This window comes from Fragaria vesca, linkage group LG6 (genome assembly GCF_000184155.1).
Source record: "Fragaria vesca subsp. vesca linkage group LG6, FraVesHawaii_1.0, whole genome shotgun sequence".
NCBI lineage: Eukaryota > Viridiplantae > Streptophyta > Magnoliopsida > Rosales > Rosaceae > Fragaria > Fragaria vesca.
The window spans coordinates 9,858,935-9,882,940 of record NC_020496.1 but is presented as its reverse complement, the minus strand read 5'-3'; the positions used below and the strand labels follow the sequence as shown (position 1 = coordinate 9,882,940).

The window sequence follows — 24,006 nt, the reverse complement described above, 5'->3', positions numbered from 1 at the left end:
TGAAACATGGATGGTGAGGGATATGAGTTTATTGTATTGCATGGATAGTTAAAAATGCTTTATGGATTTTTGCACGGATTGAGCCGGAGAGTTTTTAGGTTTCTAGCACGGATGGAGCCGGAGAAAAAATCAAACAGGCACATCCAAAAAAAAAAGAAAGAGAAAACGAAAGGACAAAATTGTCATTGAGATAGTTTGCACAATGATAGACTTGACACTGTTATTAATGAAGGGTACGGTAATTGTATTGGAATTAAATGTTGAGGTACTGATCTAATAGTTTTTAAATTTGAGACATTAAAATGATAAATGACTTTTAGTTCGGGTACTATTTATAAAATTTCTTCTTTAGGGATGTATCAAGTTTGCATTCATGATTGATAATATAAGTCAAATTACAACCTAGAGGATGTAACTTTAGTATAATGTAGCTTGTATGGAAATGTTAGCACTGTTAAAAAAAAGAAAAAAAAGAGAGAAAGGCATGAATTGTTAACGAATATGGACATATGCAATCCAACTCGGACTACTATGTAACATTTGGTTACATTAGCTAATAGTTACACAATAAATAAACAGCATAGTTCAGAAATAATGTACATTATTTGTGCATGCTTACTCCTGAATCCTGATGTTAATGTCTCATGCTATGTGAGAGAAACTAGACTAGCTAGGACAACGTACATCTGATCAAGGATTAAAATCTCTGCTATATATCCGATATATCCTCCGATATCTCCCTTTTTTGAATGACCGATATATCTTTAGGGGTCAATATCTTATCTTCCACCGTATCTATGATATTTCCCCGATATTTAGGAAATATCCTCAAATATCACCGATATTTAGGAAATATCTCCGACATTTATGATATTTTCGATATATCACTGACATATTAAAAAAATATCTGTAAAAAATTGAAATGTTATCCAGAAGAGAAGTAACTAATTCCCTCGAGGTGTATCCCAATGACGAGTGGTGGTCTCGACTTGAAACTGCAACTGCCAATGGAATCAACATACAAAGGGTATTATCTGAAGAAGTTGTTGGAAACCCAGAAAATAATTTAGACAGTGATGATGCATGGGGCGGCATAGCAACTCCGGATAGTTCAGATGATGATGAAGATGGTGGAAGCGGAAAAGGTGGTGGAAATACTGGCACCGGATTTGTATATGGACAATCTTCTACAGTTGGTGGATTGAACAATTTTTCATCTGAAGAAAATTACGATCATGCCTCTCATGAGCATGGCTATAGAAGTATTAGGTATGGAGCGCAAGAGGATACCATGTATGGGAGGAGGACTAGAGGTCCAAATGATGATCAAGATGTTGTTTCAGTTGCGCTAAGTTTTGATTCTATCAGTTTAGGTAGTGGGACTGGAACCTCAAATGAATCCTAAGAAGGCAACAATCAATATGGCTATAATGTTTATGGCTATAATCAATGCGCGGAAGTCAGTGATCAGTTATCCAGTTTTCATCATCCTTACTATCCACTTATAGGGGAAACAGTTGGCAGCTCCAAAGACAGATATGATTATCATATTCAACACTACAATTTGTACTATATGAGTCATATGTCTTGGTCTGATTATTGTACTTTTGTGGATCAGCGTGTGTCTTATGACTCTTATCAACAACCTAGATTCTCATTCTGGATGTAGATGAAGTTGATATTTGTAATATTTATATATAAATCTAATAAATTAAATATTTCAGAAAAAAAATTCTTCCCAAAATACCGATATTTTTTTCCCGGGTTTCCCCGATATATCCCCGATATATCCGAAATCTCCCTTTTTCAACGGACCGATATATCTACCGATACCGATATTTTAATCCTTGCATGTGATGTTAATGAAATAATGAATCATGCGTAACCCACAATTGAAGATTTGGTGTGAACTGTAATGTAAGATTTACATGACAATAACTGTTAAATATTATATACTTCATTTGGTGTCAAACATCCTTCAAATGTAACATAAGAAAAATATATTCGTCGTATATAGTTGAGATATTGGAGAAAACTATAAACATTTATGATTTCAGTTCATATAGATCAATTTGTTGACACACCTACAACTAAGACAATAAGATCATATATTAGCATACGAGTTCATTAGCTAGGGTTGCAATGGGCCAAAATATTTGAAATTCATTCCTACAACATCTTAAAAACTAGTTTTAAGCTAAAATACCGAAAAATCTTCAAAATGGGTAAAAATAAACACAAATTCATTCAGGTTGTTATGCTTTGAACAAATTTATAAATCCGTTGCTTTCGTAGGTGTGACACTTAATTTTAGCGTCATACATCTTTATTATCCAAATAAAATAGCAATCATTTATATAAGGGAAAAAGATTATTTGCACAAAATAGAAAAAAGTCAAACCTTATTTCAATGATAATCTTTTTTATTAGTCCATTTGAATACAAGTACTTATTTTAAGCTCAAATACACAAATCTTTATTAAAATATAATAAAATTATATTTTTAAAGACTTTTTTACCCTTAGCTTTTACTTAAAAAGAAAAAGTGAAAAAGTGAAAAAGATGGAGGGAAGACTTTGCCGGAAGCACACTGGGCTCCGGCGCCAGTCACCGGCGGCCACATTTCGGTCGCCGGACTCTGAACTCCGGCCACTGGAATCCGGTCACCGGTGACCGGAATTTTCCGACGGCCGAAAAATTGCCGGCATCCGGTGGCCAGAATTTTCCAGAAATCTCACTTGATTTTTTTAAATGCCATCGGAATTTACGTGATCTTAACCCAAGTACGAAAAATAAAGTTTACTACCCATAGTAAACTTTTACTGGGGGTAGTAAACTCAAAATAAAGTTTCTCCATGACCATTATACACCTTAAAACAGTGAAAAATCAATTTAGATGTAGAAAAATAAAGTTTATTACCCCTAGTAAACTTCGGTTGGGGGTAGTAAACTTGCAATACAGTATTTTTAAGACCATAATACACACTAAAACAGAGGAAGAACAATTTAGATTCGAAAAACTAAAGTTTACTACCCCCAGTAAACTTTTATTAGGGGTAGTAAACTTGCAAAAAAATATTTTCAATGCCATAATACACACTAAAACAGAGGAAGAACAACCTAGATGCGAAAAAATAAAGTTTATTACCCCCAGTAAACTTATACTGGGGGTAGTAAGCTTGCAAAACAATATCTCCAAGGTCATAAGTACACATTAAAACGGAGAAAAATCAACTTAGATGCAAAAAATAAAATTTACTACCCCTAGTAAACTTTTACTGGGGGTAGTAAACTTACAAAATAGTATTTTCAAGGCCATAATACATACTAAAACAGAGGAAGAACAATTTAGATTCGAAAAACTAAAGTTTACTACCCCCAGTAAACTTTTAGTGGGGGTAGTAAACTTGCAAAACAATATTTTCAAGGTCATAATACAGACTAAAACAGAGGATGAACAACTTAGATGCAAAAAAATAAAGTTTACTACCCCCATTAAACTTTTACTGGGGGTAGTAAACTTACAATCTATTATCTTCAGAGAAAAATCAACACACAAGCAAATAATAGAAAATTATTACCATTACCCCTAGTAATTTTTATATTTTGGGTGCAAAACACAAAAATAAGATGCTATGAAATATTACTACCGTCAGTAAGAATCTTAATTATTCCATATACATCAACGCCAAAATGTATCTAACAATTCTATCTAACCAAAACTGATTTCATAATTATCAAACATCAATGAGACACTAACGAAGGTACATAAACCTTTTGTTAACCATAAACCTTTTGTCACCTAATTACCGCTTATTGCAAAAATTATAGAAAAGGCAAAGAAAAAAAAAGACCGTAGGACGATCAGAGACGTCATGGTTGAAGAAGATGAGGACGTCATCGGCGAGAGAAGCAATGTGGATGTAGAAGAGGTCGGCGTGGAAGTGGAGGTCCGAGATTGGAAATCAGAGGTCAAAGATCGGAGATCGGATCTTCGCCTCGTGGCTTGCCGCCGCCGACGATTCGTTGCCGCGAGCAATGGTGGAGAGAGAGCGATCAACGACTGACGACGGACGGCCGTCGCCATGCTTCTTCAGATCTGATTCGCTTGAGAAAGAGGTTCTGCTCACAAAGATGGCGATGTCTGGCGGCTTGGTGGCGACGAGAGAGGAGACGGCGTCGGCCAAAGAGGGAGGAGAGAGAGAGAGAGAGAGAGAGAGAGAGAGAGAGAGAGAGAGAGAGAGAGAGAGAGAGAGAGAGAGAGAGAGAGAGAGAGAGAGGAGAGAGATAGATAGATAAGTTATGGGTAGAAAAGTAATCCTATTAAGTTTAATTGAAATGGGCATAGGAAAAAGTTTTTCATTGAGTTGGGCAACAAGACCCAATAATTAGTACTAAATAGGTATTATGTCTTTATATAATAAGGTTGTTAACATGCTTAATCTGATCCCAATCAAATTTATTTTGGCACCACTCGTCCCCTTAATAAATATCCAGTGACACATACATTCATTTTCTCAATAGGACCCACCGCTGGATGGTTGCCACGTCAACCCACGCAACGTGACCCCGGCCGGCAAAACACCAAACGCAGTACAAGCCGTTCCCAGTCGAATCAGTCCTTTCGTTACGGTCGTACGTACAAGTGCACAACCCAACCGTAAGTCCGTAACAACCCTACGGAATCTTAATTAACTCAATCATTAACTCTAATCCTTCCCTAATTAATTAGCTCTCTTCCAAAACCCCGATCCCACGTTAACAACTTCACCAAGTAACTCACTCCAAAGGGGAAGGTCGCTTCTCCTCTCTATTTGTCTCTCTCTAAACTATAATATTCTCAGTGCTCTTCTACATCAACTGTCTCAGAATTTAATTTCCCTTTAAACAATGGCATCATCTTCCTCGTCACTCTTCTCCTCCACCACGCAAAACCACACAGCATCATCACTACCCCTACAAGGCCTCTATGCTGATCAGGTTCTTCTTCTTCCGTTTTTTTATGTTCTTGGGAAAATGGACTTCTCATGGATGGTGGACTTTCTGAAGGGGATGGTGAAGCCTTTGGCTGCCACTGTGGTGGTGCTGCTGGCGGTGGTGCTTTCTTATGTACAGAAGCTTGGTTTGGGTGGCGAGATGGTTTACTCTATTGCCAGGGCGTTTGTGCAGCTTTCGATTATTGGGTTCGTTTTGCAGTTCATTTTCACTAGGGATAATGCTATTTGGATCGTCCTTGCTTACATGTTCATGGTAATTCGTCTCTCTGTCTCTCTCATCTTGTCTAAAGTGTTTTTGATTTCTATGGAAGCTCAATACACTTCATGGATTTAACCTTTCTAGCTTGTAGTATGGTTCAATTTAAATTTTGGGGTTTAAGGTCTGTTTTTGCTATGTTTCTTGGTAAATATCAAAACAGAGAAAGTCGCTCTGTTTCACTATTTACATGTTAATTAACTATCATGAATGTTTCAGCTTTTTTGATTATTATGACCTTTATGTGATTGTTACTCTCCTTAAGGTCTCGGTTGCTGGCTACACAGCTGGTCAGAGGGCTAAACATGTTCCTAGAGGGAAGTATGTAGCAGGGGCATCAATATTGGTTGGAACTTCAATCACAATGTTCCTTCTTATTGTGCTCAATATCTTCCCCTTCACTCCAAGATATATTATCCCTGTTGCCGGAATGATGGTCGGAAATGCAATGACGGTAACCGGGGTTACAATGAAAAGACTGCGTGATGATATCCGAACACAAATGAACTTGGTAGGTTTTCTGTCACATAAATGTGTGGTCGAATCACTAATAGTGTTGGAAAGCTAATACGAATCTACGGATTTTGGTTTACCCAGGTGGAGACAGCATTAGCTCTAGGAGCAACACCACGCCAAGCAACACTTCAGCAGGTGAAGCGAGCTTTGGTCATATCGTTGTCTCCGGTTTTGGACAACGCCAAAACCGTCGGTCTGATCTCACTTCCAGGAGCAATGACCGGCCTCATCATGGGAGGAGCTTCTCCTCTGGAGGCCATTCAGCTTCAGATTGTTGTTATGAACTTTCTAATCGGTGCATCTACAATTAGCAGCATATTGTCAACATATCTGTGTTGGCCTGCCTTCTTTACCAAAGCTTATCAGTTAGAGACCAAGGTCTTCTCCACAGAATAGTATTTTAGTTGCAGAATGCGTATTGAAACCAATATCAGAGGATATAGTGGCTACATTTCAAGTGTTAGATTATTGTACAATATTATTGCATCACCATGTACCAGTCAGTTTTGAAGTAATAAAATGTCAGATCGATGAACTACTCTGGAATAACACTAGCACTTTCACAACTATTAGTTATAGTATATGATTCAGAGTTTAGACTCTGATCTTCGTTAGATATAGGGAGCTTAGGTATAAAGGTCCTAGAGGGGGGTGATTAGGCTCTTAACAATTTTTTCGTATAAATTTGTTCTTAGGGATAACAGAGGTTGAAGCTATCATGAATAACAATGCACGATATTAATAAATGAAAGTTGCATTTATTAACAACTTTTTTCGTATAAATTTGTTCTCAGGGATAGCAGAGGTTGAAGTAGGGCTGCCACTTGGTTTGATAAATACCAAACCGATCGAAAACCGACCGAAAATTTATGATTTGGTAAACCGAATTTTGGTAATCGAAATAAAAAAAACCGAAACCGAGAAATACCGAAAAAGTTGGTTTAGTTTTTGGTAAATACCGAATTTACCGAAATTCTAATTATTTAAAGACTTATATTTCTAAAAACACACACACTAATAATCTTATCTCACGTTTTCAATTGTATATACCATTTAGTAAAAAACAAGACAATGAATAGAAAAATTCAACTATATTTGGTAGCATTCGGGTCTCAATTAAAGCGATCAACTTTAATTCAATGTTACTTGTTATATAAAAACGCTCTTACCTACCCGTCTTAGTCAATTCATCACACACACACATAGACAGACCCACTTAGATGACATGTAACCGCCCATGTAAAAATTTAGGAATGTTTTTACCTCTCTTGATGATAGGGCTCCCCATAGGAAGCACAAGCGTAAATAGGGTTAGCTGCCTTGATCAAGGCCAAAACATTATCAAAAATACCTAATTTTTCTACCATAGTCGTATTTCACTATATTGATCACATCATAGTTCACAAGGTTTTTGAAAATTTTGCTTCCTCTTTGTAGTTTGTTCACAAAGATGTACATATGCATATAACTTATTAAATAAGTTATACCACATTACCAGGCATGTTGTAGTTCCAATGATTACAATTCACAAAATTAAAATTCGACCATCTGATGTGATCATTATAGTATAATACAATTATGATAGAAAATTCAATTGTACTCAATAATGCTCGGGTCTTGATCAAAGCGGTCAACCGTAATTTAACGTCACTTATTACACGAAAAAGCTTTTACTGCCCTTATGTGACTTATTTTGGTCAACTCTTCCACACACGTACTTTCACATAGATGACACATAACTTGTTCATATAAAAATTTGGAAACATTTACATCCTGACTATTTCGGTAGAAAATTAAACCATACTCGATAATGTGTACTAAAATGACTATCTTTTGTATATGTATTATCAGACTCTAGAAACTCAAGTGATATTTAAATTTTATAGTTTTGTATTGTTTTGTTATATTTTGAAAATATATATGTTGTGAAGTTTGGTAATACCGAAAAACCGACATCCGAAGTTGGTAAGATTTATCTCATACCGAAGTTTTATAGTTTTGTTTTGTTTTGTTATATTTTGAAAATATATTTGTTATGAAGTTTGGTAATACCGAAAAACCGACATCCGAAGTTGGTAAGATTTATCTCATACCGAAAGCTTTGGTTTTGAAGTTGGTAACGCCCATTACCGATTCGAACCAACCGAGTGGCAGCCCTAGGTTGAAGCTATCATGAATATCAATGCACGATATTAATAAATAAAAGTTGCAGTAAAATAATAATGAACAACATAATGCTTTTTATTCGCAGAAATCCTGCAACCAGGGAGAAAAACTGCGTACCCCTAACTTTTGAGAGGCAAACATTTTCATTATGTAAAACTCACTTCTTACAAGATTATAGTCTAGGGATACAACAACATCTTGTTATCCTGTCTAGTCTACTCACTAGTCTAGATTCATACTTAATCTCCTCTTTGAGTACCTCACTCCTTACAAGATTATAGTATAGGGATACTACAACGACTTGTTATCCTGCCTAGTCTTCCTACTAGTCTAGATCTATTTCTCTCTTGTTTGTAAGTGGCTACACATGAAGATATTAAAAGTTTCAACTCAGAACTCAATTGTTGTTATTGAACACTTCTCAAAAGTTTCACTCTTAGAAACTCAGCTATCCTAAACTGATTTTTTTATGAACTCAGCTACCTCAGCGGGATACATTAGAACACATCTATCCTCAGCTGATTCTTTTATGAACACTTTCGGGGTTGCTGCACTACCAACTGATCTCATGGTATGCAGAATGCAAAGAGTTTATGCAAAAGGGTTTTTATTCATCTCTAAGGTTTATAATCACAAAAGGAAGACTTAGAGACTAATGAACAATGCAAATGCAAGGTTAGAGACTAATGAACAATGCAAATGCAAGGTAAAACTAAAACAAAACCCAACGAAACAAATGTAAAAACTACATTATGATAATCATTGAGTAAAGGCAACCTTGCTCATTATATAGGCTAATGAGGCATCAAAGAGATGGTGCATGCACATCTACCAAGTTGTTTCAGAAAAGGTTTTGGACACAAGTATTTGTCTATAATGTTGAAAGTGATGTAACCAAAAGAGAGTTATCACAAGCCAACTCAATGAGACAAAGTGACATTTCCTAAAACAGGTTCAATTCAAATCAAGGAGCAATAAGGTCAGAAAACCTCTTACTCAGTCTATAAGTGGACCATGACTCAGCCAATAGCGATTAGTCATTGAATCAAACACAATCCATCTTTACATTGGTCTATGTATCATAAGAATCGAGCTGGAGCCTTGAGCAGCAAACCATTTGGTCACGGGTTTGCATAACAAAAGATGTCAACCCTTAGACTAGTTTGGGCGTCAAGGCAAAACATGTTCTCAGTTGTCAAATTTGAATTTGATACGCCAAGGATCTTACTAAAGAAGTGAAAGGATCTCTCAAATAAAGACAACATAACAAAAGATCGAAAAGTTGGAAGCCTAGATTTTAGCTTTATGAAAAACCATGAAATGCACATGCATGATTTTACCTGAGTTCCATGAGATCTAGTTGGTTCTCTTACTTCTTCAATTTGTTCTTCAGATGTGTAACACCAATCTCCCAATTGTTTTAGGCTTCATAGGTTGTGTTTTGTTTTATATAAGGATTGCCAACAACTTTATACATTCACATTAAGTAGCAAAAGCGAGGGAAAGAGCAGATTTGTTGCCCTTTCTTCAATCTCTTGGGATGAAATTGTCTACTTGTTGAGTAGTTGTCGTCAAGAATTAGATCTCTCTACAATTGAAATTTTCTTGATGATTATTTGTAAAAAAGAAGTATAATACACAAGCTTTTATGTTTTTGTTAATCAAATTAAAATGATTTTATTTATCTCTAACGGTAAATTACTGACATTTCCGCTACTTTACGTATAAAAAGAAGATAAGAAATTAGCGGTACATCAATTCATGCTTGCTAAATTAGAAACCCTGTACTTTACGTATAAAAAGAAGATAAGAAATTAGCGGTACATCAATTCATGCTTGCTAAATTAGCAACCCTGTTACCAAATGAGAGTGTAGTTTATACAATTGAGAGTGTAGATTTCATCATTATAATATTTTTCTTCTTCAATATAATCACAATCATATCTTTAATTTTCTTCAACATCTCTACTTAAACTCGGTGCAAAATATGAACGTGCTTATGTTTCTATTGACGAAACTTTCTACTGTTTGCTGATCTAGATTTCACTGCCATAGACGTTTAAAATTTTAAATTATGCATGCCCATTCCAATAACATTATTAGAAGAAATGAAATTTGCATTCATAAGAAACTAATTGTCACGTTATTAAGAAGTGCCAAAACTATGAACATGGAGTCATGGAGAGTGGGTAGTTATGTGTATGTTCATATGTGAATGTGTATATATCAAATTTCTTTTACCAGTTGTGTTTAATTTGTCGTTTGATTCTAGTTAAGGTAGATGGACCGTCAAGAGGTGTATTTTTGGCTCTTCATGTTAATAAAAAGAAATAACTTGAAGTCTACACAACCTCAAAGATGAAATTTTTTTCATTTGAATTAAAAAATGATTGTTTTTAAAACAAAATAATGATTAACAAAAAAACAATTAATTATTTTTGAGCAATTAAATAGCTTCATAACCTACATTAAATACAAGTATAGTGGTCAACCTGGTAGAATAGCGCGAAGCCTGAACCGGTCCACAGTCAACAAACCCCCGCTTTGTTTTCTCTCTTCAGTTCAGACACGAAACCCAGATTCCTTTCTTCCAAACCACTGCACCCACCGCCACGTCAAAGACCAAATTGCCCCTCTCGCGGTGGTCTCCGAGCACACCCAGAGGCACACGCCGTTCCGCTGTTCGATCATCTTCTCCGAAACGTTTTAGTCCATTTCGAGACTCCAGAATTTCGCAAATCGCAATAATAAAATCGGCGATTATGCCGATTCGGAATCAGCTGAATTCCAGGGTTCCGATCAAATTCCTCGCCTTATGCGTCTTCCTCAGCTGCTTTCCCGGTAAAATTCTCCGTGAAACCAACAGAATCCACCTGAAACGGCGCCGTTTTGTGCGAAAGTGACAGTTTTGTATGTGTTTGCAGGATGCGTGCTATCGGCGATTGTGACGCTTGATTCGATTGAGATATACAGCACGCACGAGCTGCTGAAACAGCCGACGGTTTATTTCAAATGCAAAGGCGATCAGAACAAGACGGTGTTGCCGGACGTCAAGGACAAGAAGGTCTTGTATAAATTCAACGGCCAAGAGTCTTGGCAGGTATGTTATGCTTTGTATTTTCAACATTACTCGGTGATTCATATATGTTATGTTGTTAGATTGTGAATTAGAACTGCGCGTTCCGAGTTTATTAACTTGCTTAGTTGATGAATTTGGCTAGTTTTGTGATGTGATTGTGAATTTTTGTGGTTCCAGCCTTTGACGAAGCTCGAAGGTAAGAAGTGTAAGCGGTGTGGATTTTATGAGGAGGATGCCATCAAATCGGATGACGTATTTGAGGAGTGGGAGTTGTGTCCTTCTGATTTCTCCGGTAATGATGGAAAGTTCCGGCGAATCACCAAAGACGAATTCAATGCAACGTTTTTGTGTCCAAAGTGTGACACCACTGGTGAGTGATAGTATGTTCAGTTGATATCTTTGAGCTTATTTCTCTCATGCTCTCATGCCTAGTTTGGATGAATGTTATCCTTCAACCTATCGTAGTTTAACTCACTTTGCGATCAGCTCAGTCAAGTTTTTTGAGCTCATCTTCCCCGTGCATGATTTTAGATGACAAAAATTTTGTGCTTTTAAATGATCAGATTTAGATTCACACTCGGGACGAGCTCAGCTGAATTTTTTGAGCTCATCACCCTCATGCCTACAATTAGTTTTGTGCCTAAACTGGGCAGAGTTAAATACACATCTCCACATGCATAGTTCTCGTGATAAGGATGTTTTGTTTATATTGGTTACTGTTTCACATCTGAGATGAACTTTTAATTGAACTTTTTAGCTCATCTCCCTGTTTCTTGTTTTGGGATGACAATGAGTTCTATACTTCAACAGAACAGAATCAAATTCACTTTATGAGCTTATTTGGCTCTCTCATACCTTGTTTGGAAAGTTGAGTTAAATTTACTGTTGCTTGTATCTCAGATGGATTCCATTTGTAAGTCATCAAATGAATAGCTAGGAAATTCTAGGGGTTTGTGTAAATAGCTTAAGCCAGAGTTGTGCATGATTCTTAATTCTTAATTTAGGTTATGTATTTCTGTAATTTGGGAATTTCCATCATCTCTGGTTGCTGATACCGTGATTTGATGTTAACTTAATTACAATTGGGCGCACTTTAACTTCAAAGTTGAACTAAATCAGAACCGTACAAAAGAGTAGAAAACATACATATGTAATTGAACTCTAAGCTACTTTTTTTTGGCGAATGAATTCAAGCTACTTTATAGTTTACAACTGATGTCCAAATTTGTAACTTTCTTTTTTTTGTCCACTGTTTATAGGATCCAAATCCAATAGTAAGTCTCATGAAGAATCAAAGGGAAAGGGAATGCATATTGCTCTAGTGGTATTCATCATTATTGTCGTGATAGCAGTGTGTATGGCTGGAGTAGTAGTTGGATACAAGCACTGGCAAAAGAAGAAGCGACAGCAAGAACAAGCACGGTTCTTAAAGCTGTTTGAAGATGGTGATGATATTGAGGATGAATTAGGGCTTGATCATGTAATTTGATAATGACTAGTACATTAACTTGATTACCATACAGTAAGTTGATCTTACACAAATTTTGCTGTTGTGAACAGAGAAAAAGAAAAGAACAAATAAAAAGTTGCATACATATTGTGAATATTTTTTCGATAAATGAGATGCACCGGTACTTGTATTGATATAGAAAAATGCAAGTGAAAGAGATTAGCAAAGCTCACAAAGTACTTCGGTTCTCTAAGATTCATAGAACTTCAGTATCGATACAAACAAGGCCAGTAACCAAAAATACTTTCACAAACTGCAATCTCCGGCGGATGGTAAGAAATCAAAGTTCTGGATTCTTGCTCATTGTAGCCATGAGAATCAGCTTTCCCCCCACAAGCAAACCAAGAATCAAAAGACCAAGTGCTTAAAGCAGGGTAGTCTTCTTGTGTGACTTCATGCCCAGAACTACTTTCATACTGTTGCTCACATCTCCCGTAGTCTTCTTCCACCTTCCTCAACTCACTGCCATCTTCATTCTTCTGAATTCCATTTCCAAGGGAGAAGTATCCATCTGCCGAACAGTGACCAAAGGAGTGCTCGTATTCGCTAAGCCAATTTCCACAGGTGTAGTATGGCAACTGTTCTTCCCCCTCATAAGCCTCATCAACAGGTTCATCCTCATTGTAGTGACTGCTCGAGAAATCGGCCTCTTCCATCCCACACGATGAAGACAACAAGCCACGAAGAAATTCCTCCTGGGAGTAACCGGGGCTGAAGAAAAGACAAGGATGCCATCTCCCATCATATGAAAGATTTTCATCACTGCCAGCAGCGTCATATAGACCGAGTTGGTTGTCCATAAGTACAATTTTCTCAACTTCTCTCTACAATTCTGTTATGGGAAGAAAGCATTGTAGAGTTGGAGTCATCAAGGGGACCTAAAGCATATTATATTCTCTGAGAAAAGCTTTGATAAAGATAAGGGAATATGATCATATCAGAGACAGGCCGACACTATCCAGGTACTGATCAAAAATTCGATTTCAGAACCATGGATTTGGTCGCCTACAAATCCTTTTCTGAATCGAATCTCATTTTGTATGAAAAAGCAAGCACTGAAGTCTGAAGATGACATTATACAACAGTGACCTTGGCATCTCTATCGAATTCTCATTCACAGCAAAAAAAAAAAAAAAAAAAAAGTGTTCACACGTACACTTCTCCACTTAAATGCTGAGAATAAGGTCAGACGTACAAAAAGGCGGAGTTGGAGACTTGGAGTAATGCAGACTCGCAGAGTATTTAGCCAATCACCTAAGAATAAATTAGAATTGAGATGCATGGAAGCAGAGGCAGAGGAGAAACAAACCAGCACTGTTATACAAAGATGATGCAGATCAAGTATCGAGAACATGCCTTCAACGGTTACTCAACAGACACCAGAAATAAGAAGTAACAAACTCGTATAAAAGGGCAAATTCATGCCACAAATAGACTGATTTCATTCATAAAACATAAACTCCCTAACAACTATTACAATACCAATACTTGGAGAATAAGTAGGCTGAAGTTAAAAAGAAAAACTAATTAAACGTAAATCTTAATAATTATAAAATAACTCCCTAAAACTATCTAAATAACAAAATATTAAAAATTACGAATATATAATTAAATATTGTAACAGTTGAGGGGCTAATCCTCTATCCGAAGTAGACTCTCATCATAATGAATCATTTTAGTCCAATCGCTCTCAGTCATATACAAGCTACACTTGTCTTCTTCTTTCTGAAGAACTTTACCAGTCCTTTTTTATTGACATCGCGCTTCCATATACTTGTACAAGCAACCATACCAGTTTCCAGAACCAAACCTCCAATGTAAAACCAACACTCCTCTGGGGGGCCCGAAAACTTCAAAGTATACAGTCCACGAGTCGCGCACATCATATTCTCTCATGACCCATACATGAATGCAGTCAGCGGAAGATTGCCGATAACGAACTAGAGACAGACATCCTCCAGTAGAAGGAGAAACACCAAGATGGTTAAAATAATAGTCACCTCCGTGATCATTAAAATCACGCGGCGGCAGCATTGCCCTGAACTTGTGCTTCTCCTCCTCCTGAGCCAAATCAAAAGCCAAGATTTTATCTCGGTCATGGACCCAATGAAGTGCCTCTTTCAAAAGAATCCCCTGATTAGAGAGAACAGAGAACACATCGAAATCGACCACCAGTGTTTTCCAAGCCTGAGATCTGGACGAGTAAATGGCGGACTCATTCTTATCATCAAAAAAATCAATGGAGTTTACGAAAACTATGTAGTCGTCGGTAGCCGGCAAATAGCCAACGCCGTAAAAGTGGAGATCATTTTCATTTGTGGAAAAACCGGGGTGAGGTAAGTTCTTGAAGAAACCAATTGAAGGATTCCACATATAAAATATTTTGTAATCAAAAGCGAGAAATACAATACCGTTGCAGGAGCCCAGTAGCGAGACATAATTAGCCGCTGGCTGGAAAGGCAATTTGAGCTCTCTGACAGAGGAAAAGTCTCCAAACGACGGCGACTCCAAGTCTAGGGATTCGAATTTAGGAGCTCTGAGTTTAAAACAAGAGGAGCACAGGAGTCTAGGAGTTGGGGTTTTGCGGTCACGAGCAGCTCGAAATTGGGATTGAGCAAATTTGGGGTCGGAGAGAATGAGGGAATGGAAGCGTTTGGAAACGCAGGTGAATCGGATTAAGGATTTCACGGGCAGCCAGGAGAGGATGCTCACTATCATCTCTTCCGGTAGGGTTGTTTCCGCCATTGCACAATCACTGCTTGGAAACGAGACGATGAACTAGGGTTTCAGAAGTGAGTGAGTGACTGATGGATGAGTGTGATAGGGAGAAGAGTGACCGAGCTATTAGCTATATACATAGGGACCATTGTGGGCTTTATACACAGAGTATAAGCCCAATCCTTGAGCATGAGTCCACTAAAATAGAATACAACTGATGCATCTGTTTAGCCCCTCATAAGTTGTTTATAACCGAAAGTCTTATATTTATGCAGGCCCGCTCACGTGCGGACCAATTTTTAAAGGACTAAACGGGATGAAACTATGATGACCGTTAAATCTTAAGTGAGTTGATCTAATGGATAGCGTACCAAATCGATTAAAGCAAGTATCCTGCTATTCGTTACGAGTGACAGCGTGTTTGTTACGAATTTGGCTTCTCTGCTTTAATTTATGTTGCTTGGATTTGCTTGGGTGATTTTTAACTATTAGATTAAGTACAATCTTCATCATCATGTCATTCTTACTCCATCTAATGGTTATAAGACATCCAAGCAACTTAAATCCAAACAGAGAATCCAGATCTGTTTATTACATGGGATTCTAGGGGACTGAGTCCTGTAGCAAGACCAACCCAGTGTTTGGCAACAACCGGGATTGTTTTTAATGAGCTTCTGTAGTCCCTCAAAGTGACACCTTCTAAACGGCCCCAAATTTTTTTTGGGGGTGGGGGTGGTTTTGGAAGACCATCGCAAATCCCAAGTTTATCTATGAAGAGCAGATCTATGTCTATAATTGATTACTTTTGTGTGATACTAATCGATAGGGCCTCAGACGCTGAAAGCCTGAAACTCTCCTCAACCTCATCAATTTGCTCTCGTTAATTTCTTCGTCTCAGCCACATCAATCTCTCTCTTCAATTTCTTCTTGATGTTTTTCTTCTCCTCCTCGCCTCAGCCAGTCAGCCTCATCAATTTTTCTCTTCAATTTCTTCTCATCACTATGGGGCATGTTTTCGCTGTTCATCATCCTCACATCCAAAATAATTCGTTTTCTATCTCCAATTTCACTTCACATCGGCTACTGGGCAGATCGCACAACAAAAGAACACCCAACACTAGGCCGACTCTATGCGACCTAAGAATTTCTCAGTTCTCACTTTCCTTACCAAATTTCAACTAACAAAAGAACACCCAACACTGGGATGTTAGAGAAGGATGAAAGGAAAGAAAAGATCTGGAGTTGTTTTTTTTTTTTTTTTTCCACAGACAAATGGTCCAATCGCAAGTCTTCCTATGTGAAGCTATTCATTTGGTATTTTTGTTTCCTATGAGCCCAGATCTGTAGTCTTCCTATTGATCTTTTTGTTTCAAGTTCGTATATGAATTGAAAGTTGGAGAATGATGGTCTGGTCCTAATTGGTGGACCATTACGTTTATATATGAGCTTTTTTTCATTGAAATTTATCTGTGTTAGTCTGTTTCATCTGGGTTTACTGTTATCTTCTTTAGACCTACAAGCTCCAAACATGGGTTACGCTTAGTGTAGCGTAAGCGAAGTTAAAACAGTCCGGGATTCTTGTAGAAATTAAGCTCAGATAAGAGAATCCTGTGTAACAAATACGCTCAACCTTGTCGCCTCACAAACATCACTTGATCCCTGATTCACAGATGCAAATGAGTAACAACACATCGACAGCCATTTCTATGTTCCGTTTTGTTTGAGAAAACAAATCACCAATCTAGGAAATTTTTAGGCTCTCAAACAGTCAGGCTGGTACGGTCAAATGGTTCAATTCGAAGAACCCCAATCATCCCCCCTTTTTTGTTCACACCGCTGTTTGCCAAAAAAAAAAAAAAATAGGGGATACATGCAACTAAGTTCCTAAATCTCAACTCATGAGTCATTAAACATCTTATACTACTGTTACAAGAATGAACACAACTTGAACTTCTATTTAAAAAATATATATTAAAAAAAAAAAAAACAAAGAATGAACACAACCATACATATAAACTTCAGTTTCATCCATCTATATATTCTTGTGCAGGGCCTTTAGTCAAGTAATCAGTTCATCATGAGCTAGGCTCATCAGTACTACTGAAACCAGAAGTACCAAAATCTTTCAAGGAAATCAAGCTCCCAGTATAGCTCTTAATGTTTACAAGCAACTCAGTCCCAAGTGGGCATCTCGCAGTATTGACGGAATCACTTCTAAGATCCAAAAACAATCTAGTCGTATCCTCAGACTTTAAACAGATAATGTAATGATCATTGAAAAATATGCCATGCTCCCATTCACCACAAGTCCCATACATCAACTCATACTTAGGACGCATGTCGACGTTTATGCTGTATTCTCTGGCCCATTCTTTCTTTGCATAATCTTTCATCACCCATATCTCAACCTTCATACCTCCTTCTGCTAATGGAAAATTCTCCACAATGGCCATGGATCCTCTAAAAGTAAGCAAGTGCGAGGTGGAGTTCATGTTCGAGCTTTGCAATGTGGGAGGGGTAGGAGTCCAGTGAAACTCTTCTGTTTTGAAGTCGAAAGAAATTATATGTCCTTTTACTACACCTCCTGTCATTCTTCTAATCAGCCAATGCATATCTCCGTGTGCACAAACAGCATACAAGCGAGGTAAACCAGAGGGAGGAAGGGATGGTATTTCTCTCCAGGAGTTGGTGCCCAATACAAGAATATGCACTAACATGCCGTGAATATCACGATAGTTTTCCTTATTGGCAAACTTGGAAACACGAACAATTTTGTAGGTGTTGGTTATATCATCAAATCCCATACCATACCAAATGGATACTTGAGAATCCGGACCATATTTTGTAAGGATGTTATCGGTTGGGAGACTTGGAACTTGTTTAAGAAGAGGATTGATCAACAAGCAATGTCCATCTCCCCGGTCCATGTAAAACAAGTTGTAGAAAACAAAATTTATCATGTAGTCTGCAGGGGAAGGGCTTGATGTCGAATATGTGAATTCGCCTTTCGTCAGGGCGGTGCCGCCATCATATCTCAGTGATTGCAAAGTCGCAAATATAGTAATCTCTTCTCCATCGGAAGGAGGAGGAGTTTGAGCAAGGCACATAAGTTGAGGTACTCGATTAACAACATGGTTGTTGCCTGCAATGAGTAAAAGTGTGTGTTGCCTAATGAAAGAGAGGCTGTCAATTGTGTTTAACAAGGTCTTGCACACACGTCTGATGTGATGCAGTGATTCTACCGGCAGCCCAAAAGGATGTCCACCAACATATCCATAGGTAGATCCATTAGCTGCCTCCGGATTTCGTTGCACCTCATCGTCTCCGAATATACCTTTTTTTTCTAGGTCGACCAGTCGTCAAAAGGGCTAAATAGTACGTACTCTTTTAGAAAGGCCAGGAGATCCAAACTACGTTTATTTTGGTTGTTGTATGCCTTTCGTCCTCTTTTATAGCAAGTGCATGCTGTCTCATCCGTTTCTTGAATGGGAAAACCAAATCCTCAAAGGGAATGAACTGAGAAATCCCATAGAATACTGTTAGGAGTATATATTTGGGTATTCTTGGTCGTAGATCAGCTGATATCCAAGTCTATGTGAAACTGTAGTTTGTAACCAACTCAAATGTGAAGTTGTGGAAATACTACCTGAAAATTAAAGAGTCTCACACTTTAGTAAATATAAGCATCCAAATAAGTTTTGAGTCTGGGCGGAACCTTCCGCTGGGCCAAGAATTTGGCTAAAGAGCAATATAAATTTTACTCAGTCTGAAGCACGAAATGCCGAATTATTGGATCAAGAGTTATTGGCGGGGATAATTAGTGGACCTTTTACATGAAATATACCGGAGGGGGTGATAACTGGGGAGATTATAATAAAAACGATCAGGGATGCACATGTTCAAAATTTTCTCAAGGTGCTTGTGGTGAATCCTCGCTTCATTTGACCAGATCTGTTGGTGTGTTTTTCTTTCCTTGATCCACTTGCAGGATTTTGACAAAAATCGGTATCCATCATGGCACTTTCATCAATTTGTATTTATTTTGTAATGAAGAAACGACAGTTTGGAAGCAATTCAAAAGCCTCACTACTGCTTCTGGAATAGGTGATAAAGAAACAGATTAAAGTCTGACCCTCATCGATATCATGCTCTTTCCAGCTGCTAACTGAGAGATGCTCGATCTCATGGGTTAGAAAAAAAACAAAAAACAAAAAAAAAAACAAAACAAAACAAAACAAAACTTTGGAGCAAGTTGCTTATGAGGTTCTTCTTTGTAATTTAGTTGTTTAGCATAAAAAAAACCATTGGAAAAAAAATAAAAAATAAAAATTAATGAACAGAACAGTGTAGTTTAAGAAATCCTTCTATAGCCAAATTTCAGTTGCGAGTTTAGTAGAAATGTCTTACAAGTTAGCATGCAGAGTATAAAGCAGGAATTGCCACGGTGACTTCAAGTCTAGCTTCAACATTATACAAGACAGATGTTGAAGATAAAGAAGCACTTTGTGAAATACATTAGCTTGTCATCTCCAACATTATCAGCCTATTGCTTGTCCAAATATAAAGCCTGCAGCTGCTGAAAATGTCTGGCGCTAAATACTTCCTCCCCGAGTGAAATGCACAACCGAAGGGGTTAGCGATTATGATATTGCTGAAGGGGTTACTGATCATTTAAAACCTTTGCGCCTTCACCTTATCTGCTCTAACCAAGCAGCGGAAAATTGCAATGGTACTTTAACTAGTACTGGAGCTCATTACTGTGCTATTATAGTTAACGAGTTCTTTGGAATAGGGACCGTAAACAGACTTGATGGTATCCGTGCAGCTCCTATACCAAATGGGAAAACAATGAACTGAATAGTACATAAACTAGTTATATCGAATTTTGTATACAATGCATAACTCAAAGGAAAGAGGAGATGAGTACCTGCAAGCTTCCACATTGAATTTCTTCTTGCTAATCCCATACAATTTGTCAAACACGTCTGCCTCCACACGACAAAAATATGGACGCTCTGTAAAAACAACTCCAATGGTGTCAAACCAAAAATACGAAACTAACATAGCTAACACTAACAAGCCACTAATACCTCACCATTGTAAATGGAGCACTTGCGTGAGCTCTTCTCAAAGTGCACGCACCACCCATCTGAACCCACCATACTTTTGTATAGCTGAACCATGAAACTAAATCAGTCCCAAAGCCAACAACAATTTATTGAGGCATTTCGTCGAACACCTTTTGGGGCAGTAGCACTAACCTCAACGTCAGCAGGGTCAGTGAAGATTTCTTCAGGGGTAGCGAAAGAGGGACCCTTGACGAGTTTGCAGCAAGCTCCGCAACCTTCCACGCATTGCCAGAGCGGGTCCTTCCTCTTGCCCATTCCGAAGCCGACGGTCGTCGGGGGTGGAGCTTGCTTAGTCTTTGCCGTGCGTTTTGGGCGGCGCGCCATGCTGACTATGCCGAGACACGGCAGAGTCAGTGCGTTAGACATTTGTGGATAAGAGTTCAACTATGGTACTAGTTTTGCGTTGCTTTGCTCCCAGGTTCGTCTAAGCAAGTAACACATCACTTGTGCACTTTTTCTGTGTATGTTGGGTAAAAATGCTAATTTTTTACGATTAGCTCTAACTTTACCTGTCCGGAGGATATTGACAAAACGACTGTAAAAATTAGATTGAGATTTAACTCTAATAAAAAAAGATCTTAACAAAACGACTGTAAAAATTAAATTAAGATTTAACTCCAATCAATCAGTGCGACTGTCAAAAACAAAATGAGATTGGACTTTTATCAGTATCGGCAGAACAGTGCAGAACAGCTGAGGCAATTGTAGAGTTTCAGTGACCAAAAGCTAACTAGACCTCCCAACCATGATTATGAATCATCAATTTCCAATATATATGATCATGTTCCGTTTTGTTCAGCTATCATGGTAGATGTCTCAGCAAACACTAACAATATCCAATTATCCAATTCTTCCAATATATCATCAACAACCTCAATTTTGAAGAAGAATCATTTATTCATGCTCAGCAATAGTTGGAATAAAAATTGATGCTATAAGAGAATATAATAACAGATAACAATAAACTTAATAAGTTCTAAAATACGTCACAGAACAAGCTAGTCAAATCTGCTCAGAACAAAGCACAACATAGTACAATCACAACAATGTCTTGCAGACTTAAAAGTTTGTTCAACAGGCCAATATTCTTTGAATCACTTAAAACCATAAACATCAAGGGGAGCGGCGGTTGTAATCGTCGTCCTCATCAACAGGGCTCATATCCTCCCTCGGGCTGGGGTTACGACCATTAGCAGAAGGGCGAACAGGGCTATCAATCTCACGGTCAGGGCTAGGACTTCTGCTCTTAGGGGTTGGGCTTTTGCTACCATCTCTGGGGCCTAAGCTGCCATTTCTAGGAGAAAGGCTACCCCTTCCACGAGGGCTATCATCCTCGGGTGTAAGGCTGCGCTGCCTCCCCTTTGAGGGCACTGGACTCATGCTCAGATCACGGCTTCTATAAGAAGGGCTCCGAGATCTATAATCCCTTTCCAAGCTTCGTTCTCTCCTTGGTGGGGACCTTGATCGGCTAGAAACATAAAGTGAACCAGTTGATTAGTATACATACATATAATCAAAGAAAAACCGAGCATCTGAATCTGAACATATATGTACAACTACATTAAAGGGATCAGGATGCTTGTACAAACCTGTAGCTACGGCTGTAACTTGGGCTACGACTTCTACCGCGGCGAGGAGAACGTGAACGACTCCGCTCACGCCTGGAATTATATAAATCAAACAATGTTAAATGAAAATTTGAAAGTAATTCACCTAGGAGAGGCAAAGAAAAATAATCAACGAAACAAGTCTTGGAAGTATGTAACCACCTTAATTCTTTTGGGCTATTTTTGCACTGCCTCTCAATATGGCCTCTTTCTCCACAGCGATAACATTTATTCTTCCAATCACCAGCCTTACAATCACGAGCCCAGTGGCCATCAATACCACAATTAAAGCAGCGCCCAGATCCAGGTGGTGGACCTCTGCCCATGTATTCCCGGGAACCACGTGGAGCCTATTCAAAGTAAAAAGAAGCAGGAAGATATAAGTTTCACGAATGTAACATAACATCTATACAAGCTAAGAAAACTGAAAACTTACCCCCTTAGCAAACTCCACAATCAGACGACTACCATCAACTTCCCTACCATCTAAGCTATATCTTGCATCATCAGCATCTCGCGGATCATAAAATTCCTGTTAACAAGAGGTGAGAGCAAAACCAACATAGTATCCATGAAATATAGTCAATATCGATGTGAATCCATAACCAAAAAGGTACAATTCCTCAAAACAGTTTAAACAGAAAAAATTGAAAATTGAGGAAAGAGAAACTTACAACAAATGCAAACTCGCGCTTCATGTCCACATCTCGTACTCTGCGTAAACGGTTGCCAGAAACCAGAAACAGTAAGGCTATCATTACTTAAGAACGTCAAGTGTATGGTACTTCGCCCATCACAGACGAACAAAACACCAGATTGAGTTTGTTGCCATTTGCATAAAAACACGCAATAAGACTACAGAAAGAATCGCCCAAGTCTCCTATACACTCGGCAAGAATTTCCACCAATTCCACCAAGGCCATCACCCTCTCACCATAGAGTCATAGACCTCCAAGTAAGGCCAAACCCCAGGAAACCTTCAACAAGATCATTCAAGTTAAGAAAACACCAGACCTGGGGCAAAGCGCTCCCACACACAAGATGATGAAAACTCATATTAAACCAAGCACATTATCAAGCTTGGTAAGGAACTGAACCGTTCCCAAACATTTTTGGTGGAAATTTCTAACAGCCCTCATAAACTAATTAATCTTTCATTCTTTTACATCTAAATTCACAACACACACATTCATAGGATTATTCATAATCCACCCAAATTAATGCATAGATCATGATAATGCTCAAACACTGAAAAAGCATATAAATTTACCTCCCGTATCTGCTGAAAATCCGGTCCAGATCACGCGTCCGGGTGCGTGAAGCCAAGCGACCAACATAAAGACGCGAATTCCCATATCGATCATCGTAGCGAGGCATCTTCAGTCTGCAGTAAAGCAATTAGCATACATCAACAAATGGATACCCAAGCCTTACAACTTTCTTCCAATCCCGTCTTCCAAAATAATCAAGAACCTTAAACACTTTCAGACCCCAATAAAGAAAATCAGCTCAATTAAAATTTGGGTACATAAAAATCATTGTTCTTTCAAGAATCATGGCCAGAAACACTAATTACATTCTGTAATTAACAATTAATGAATCAAAGATCTTTAAACCTCTTTCGAAGATAGATAAATGTAATTGAAACCGGTTTAAATCAAACAGGAGGTAAAAAAGAATCGAAATTCGTAACGGGTTATTGATAGGAGTAATAGACGAGGTAATGGGTTAAAGTTCGTACCTTCGGTCAGGTGAAAAAGAAAAATTCCCAATTCGATTGAGCCCTAGAACTATTTCAGAACACAATGGAAAATTGGGTGTCTCTCTCTCTTATTTTATAGGGCGAGCCGACAGGTTGAGCGGCCAGGATTGGTTTAATCCAACGAACAGTAGGACTCCAAAATTGGTGTCACCGCCAATGGTAATAGTCCCGTTTTGGGCTTCAACTTAATGAACGGCCCATGATTTAAGACGTTTTTGATAAAGTACGTCCTCTAAAACATAGGAGATTGCTCACATTCTTTCCTC

The 24,006-nt window shown here is 38.1% G+C and overlaps 5 protein-coding genes across 6 annotated transcripts; 2 read left to right on the top strand and 3 right to left on the bottom strand.

Annotated features, from left to right (window-relative positions):
- The first annotated feature begins 4,816 nt into the window (after nucleotides 1-4,816).
- LOC101291544 (protein ALUMINUM SENSITIVE 3-like) lies at nucleotides 4,817-6,302 on the top strand. Of its 2 annotated transcripts, XM_004302768.1 has the most exons (4): nucleotides 4,863-4,980; nucleotides 5,050-5,250; nucleotides 5,519-5,764; nucleotides 5,851-6,302. In XM_004302768.1, the coding sequence occupies exons 1-4, from the start codon at nucleotides 4,891-4,893 to the stop codon at nucleotides 6,163-6,165; spliced, it is 852 nt and encodes a 283-aa protein (XP_004302816.1). In that variant the 5' UTR covers nucleotides 4,863-4,890; the 3' UTR covers nucleotides 6,166-6,302. The 2 variants fall into 2 exon arrangements, with proteins under 2 accessions (XP_004302815.1, XP_004302816.1); XM_004302767.1 differs by having other exon boundaries at nucleotides 4,817-5,250.
- A 4,107-nt stretch (nucleotides 6,303-10,409) lies between these two features.
- Nucleotides 10,410-12,616, top strand: LOC101291256. Its single transcript, XM_004302766.1, has 4 exons — nucleotides 10,410-10,776; nucleotides 10,860-11,035; nucleotides 11,192-11,384; nucleotides 12,274-12,616. The coding sequence occupies exons 1-4, from the start codon at nucleotides 10,698-10,700 to the stop codon at nucleotides 12,501-12,503; spliced, it is 678 nt and encodes a 225-aa protein (XP_004302814.1). The 5' UTR covers nucleotides 10,410-10,697; the 3' UTR covers nucleotides 12,504-12,616.
- A 1,657-nt stretch (nucleotides 12,617-14,273) lies between these two features.
- On the bottom strand, nucleotides 14,274-15,269 carry LOC101299509 (F-box protein CPR30-like). The gene has a single exon (XM_004305183.1). The coding sequence runs from the start codon at nucleotides 15,267-15,269 to the stop codon at nucleotides 14,274-14,276; it is 996 nt and encodes a 331-aa protein (XP_004305231.1).
- A 4,580-nt stretch (nucleotides 15,270-19,849) lies between these two features.
- On the bottom strand, nucleotides 19,850-21,079 carry LOC101290968. The gene is made up of 4 exons (XM_004302765.1): nucleotides 20,504-21,079; nucleotides 20,338-20,416; nucleotides 20,170-20,257; nucleotides 19,850-20,070 (listed from the first exon to the last, which is right to left on the bottom strand). Exons 1-4 carry the CDS (start codon nucleotides 20,735-20,737, stop codon nucleotides 19,977-19,979), a joined length of 495 nt encoding a protein of 164 aa, XP_004302813.1. The 5' UTR covers nucleotides 20,738-21,079; the 3' UTR covers nucleotides 19,850-19,976.
- A 173-nt stretch (nucleotides 21,080-21,252) lies between these two features.
- LOC101315447 (serine/arginine-rich splicing factor RS2Z33-like) lies at nucleotides 21,253-23,781 on the bottom strand. The gene is made up of 7 exons (XM_004302764.1): nucleotides 23,720-23,781; nucleotides 23,249-23,362; nucleotides 22,653-22,692; nucleotides 22,415-22,510; nucleotides 22,141-22,328; nucleotides 21,961-22,032; nucleotides 21,253-21,839 (listed from the first exon to the last, which is right to left on the bottom strand). Exons 2-7 carry the CDS (start codon nucleotides 23,353-23,355, stop codon nucleotides 21,485-21,487), a joined length of 858 nt encoding a protein of 285 aa, XP_004302812.1. The 5' UTR covers nucleotides 23,356-23,362; nucleotides 23,720-23,781; the 3' UTR covers nucleotides 21,253-21,484.
- Nucleotides 23,782-24,006: the final 225 nt, after the last annotated feature.